This window comes from Lygodium microphyllum, chromosome 28, assembly GCF_053477565.2.
Source record: "Lygodium microphyllum isolate KBCC chromosome 28, Lygodium_microphyllum_v1.1.10, whole genome shotgun sequence".
Taxonomy (NCBI): Eukaryota; Viridiplantae; Streptophyta; class Polypodiopsida; order Schizaeales; family Lygodiaceae; genus Lygodium; species Lygodium microphyllum.
The window spans coordinates 32,343,237-32,345,799 of NC_141162.1; the positions used below are offsets into that span (position 1 = coordinate 32,343,237).

Consider the following 2,563-nt stretch of genomic DNA (forward strand, 5'->3'; position numbering starts at 1 on the left):
AATTTGGAAGGGATTTTAAAATCAAATTACAAATATTTGCTATGTTTGTAACCTTTGTAAGTAAAGATTTAATCAAATTACAAATATTTGCTATGTTTGTAACTTTGTAACTAAAGATTTTGTGAAGCTCAAGGTTTTAAGCCATATTCTTCTTTAAAATGTGAAGGTTTTTAAACAAATTTTCTCTTTTTTCAAAAATTTTAATTTTGGGCAAAACAAAAGTTTCAAAGTGACATTCTCTCAATCACTTCTGCTAACGCCGCCGTCTTCGTGGCTAGTTCATCGCCACATCTAGCGGACCTCTGCTGCTTTATAAATACGGTTCCTCTATTTATTATCCCCCGCCAGATCTGGCGGAGCTCTAGTACTCCCTTCCGCTTAAATACGCAGCTTATGATTATCCCTTCCTCAATTGTCTTTTGACGCAGCCCCGGCTGCCTGGTTTCCTCTGTTGCCACCTTCTCCCTCTCTGTACATACCTTCCCTCCCCACCATTGCCATAACTTGATCAGTAGCTAAAATCTCTCTCTCTCTCTCTCTCTCTCTCTCTCTCCCCTACGTCCGTCAAATTGGCTATGGCGTCACGGCCATCCCCCCGTCCCTCCGGCCAGCTCGACAGGATCAAAGGCCCCTGGAGCCCCGAAGAGGATGCCGCCTTGCAGACCCTGGTCGAGATGCACGGCCCTCGCAACTGGTCTCTGATAAGCAAGAGCATCCCCGGCCGCTCGGGCAAGTCGTGCCGCCTGCGATGGTGCAATCAACTGAGCCCGCAGGTGGAGCATCGGCCGTTCTCCCCCGAAGAAGACCGCATCATCATCGACGCACACAGCCGCCAGGGCAACAAATGGGCCACCATAGCCCGCTTGCTCCCCGGCCGGACCGATAACGCCATCAAGAACCACTGGAACTCCACCCTGCGGCGCCGCTGCGTGGCCGACCAGGCCTCCGGGAAGCTTGCCTTGGCTATGGCAGCGGCCAGTCATGCCAAGGCCGTGGGCCCTGATCAATCGCTGGCTATGGCTTCTCAAACGCCTCTGTCAGCCAGTCAATCTACGGTTCTGATGCCTGATCAGGCTATGGCTATGGCTTCTCAAACGGCCGCGGGGCGCCGGGTGGACGCAACTGCCAAGCCTCTTGCGCCGCAACGCGACATGGCTGAGGAGGAGCCCGAGATGTGTAGCAGTAGCAAACGCAGCAGCAGCGCCATGTCTTATGATGGGAGCTTGCTGGACGATGGCGGCACTGAAGGTGATTCTCGACGGAAGTTCATGAAGCTGAGCTTCTGCGCACCCGACGCGCCTGTCTTCAAGCCTGTCATGAGGCCTTCTGCGTTCTCCTCCTATTGTGCTGCCCCGGCTCTTGTAAAGCTATGCGATACATCTCAGCAATCTCGTCCTATGGAAGTTCCTAGTTTTTGTCAGTCCATGGATGCTCCTGGGCCTTGTGAGGCTGCCGAAGCCTCGCAACTTTGTCAGGCCTTGGAAACTCCAAGGCCGATGTTCGAGCTGCAGACCTCTCTCTCCCTCTCTTTGCCTGGAATGGCCAGTAATTTGGAAGAGGAGGCTAAGGAAGATCAGGTTGGACCTGCCAGATCTGGCTATAGCAGACCTACAGATTGTTGCCGCATGCTGGAAGGGGAGCCTGAATTAGCCGCTGGAGCGTCGTTAAAGGTTGGTGGCCAGTACCAGCCTTCAGCACATGTCAGCAATGGCAGCTCGTTGGAACGGAAGAAAGAACAGTTTAGCTGTGACAGATTGTCGAAAGATTCACATTTCAAATATAGCGTCTTGCCCCGGGATAACAAGGAGGATGGAATGGAGTCATTATCGTCCTCATATATGCAGCTACTAAACGCAAAACCTAATTGCAACACAACAGATCAAACAGCCCGTTCAAGTCCGTACACTGGGGTGCCTGCGTCTAGCCCCTTCCATTCAGTGCCTGTGCTACATTCAGGAAGTTATGTCAAGGCGGAAGACGCGGTGCATCTCATGAGTACAGCCATTAAAGCCGCAGTGGCGCAGCTTCTTGCCCCCGCGAAGCCCCCTCAGCCAGAATTCGGGCCCGGTGGCGATGGCGGAGCTCTGAGTCCGCAGCTGCTGGCTGCGATGAGGGAGATGGTGTCAAACGAGGTTCGCAGGTATATGGCCCTTTCTGCTTCTCTTCCGCAGCAAGCTGATTTGCCTGTCTGCATGCCTCCTCAGGGTATCACCATCGCCTCTGAATTCTGTGGATTCCTCGTTCCCCCGACGAGGAAGGTGGGCTGACGTCCCCATTGTCTTCCTTTTCTTCGATCTGAAATACATGATCCGCCATTGGGTTAGTTTGGCAGAGTTGGATGGATGTCTTAGTTCTACAATTGCATCTTGCGAGAGAAGATTTTGTCAGCGATAATTGGAAATGTGTACAGTCAATTCAATATCTTTGTTCACATGTGATCAATTCATATGGTTGTAAATAGGAAGTGTAATGGGCAAAATCCTCTAGATTGCAGAGTTTTGGTGTGTGTAGTTCTTGCAGTGAGATAGAGAGAAGAAGGCTGAAAATCTGCCCTAGATATAGT

The 2,563-nt window shown here is 51.4% G+C and overlaps 1 protein-coding gene across 1 annotated transcript; it reads left to right on the forward strand.

The window, feature by feature from the left end:
• The first annotated feature begins 381 nt into the window (after positions 1-381).
• LOC148011322 (uncharacterized) lies at positions 382-2,331 on the forward strand. Its single transcript, XM_087670596.1, has one exon. It carries the CDS (start codon positions 576-578, stop codon positions 2,265-2,267), a length of 1,692 nt encoding a protein of 563 aa, XP_087526722.1. The 5' UTR covers positions 382-575; the 3' UTR covers positions 2,268-2,331.
• The last annotated feature ends 232 nt before the right edge of the window (positions 2,332-2,563 follow it).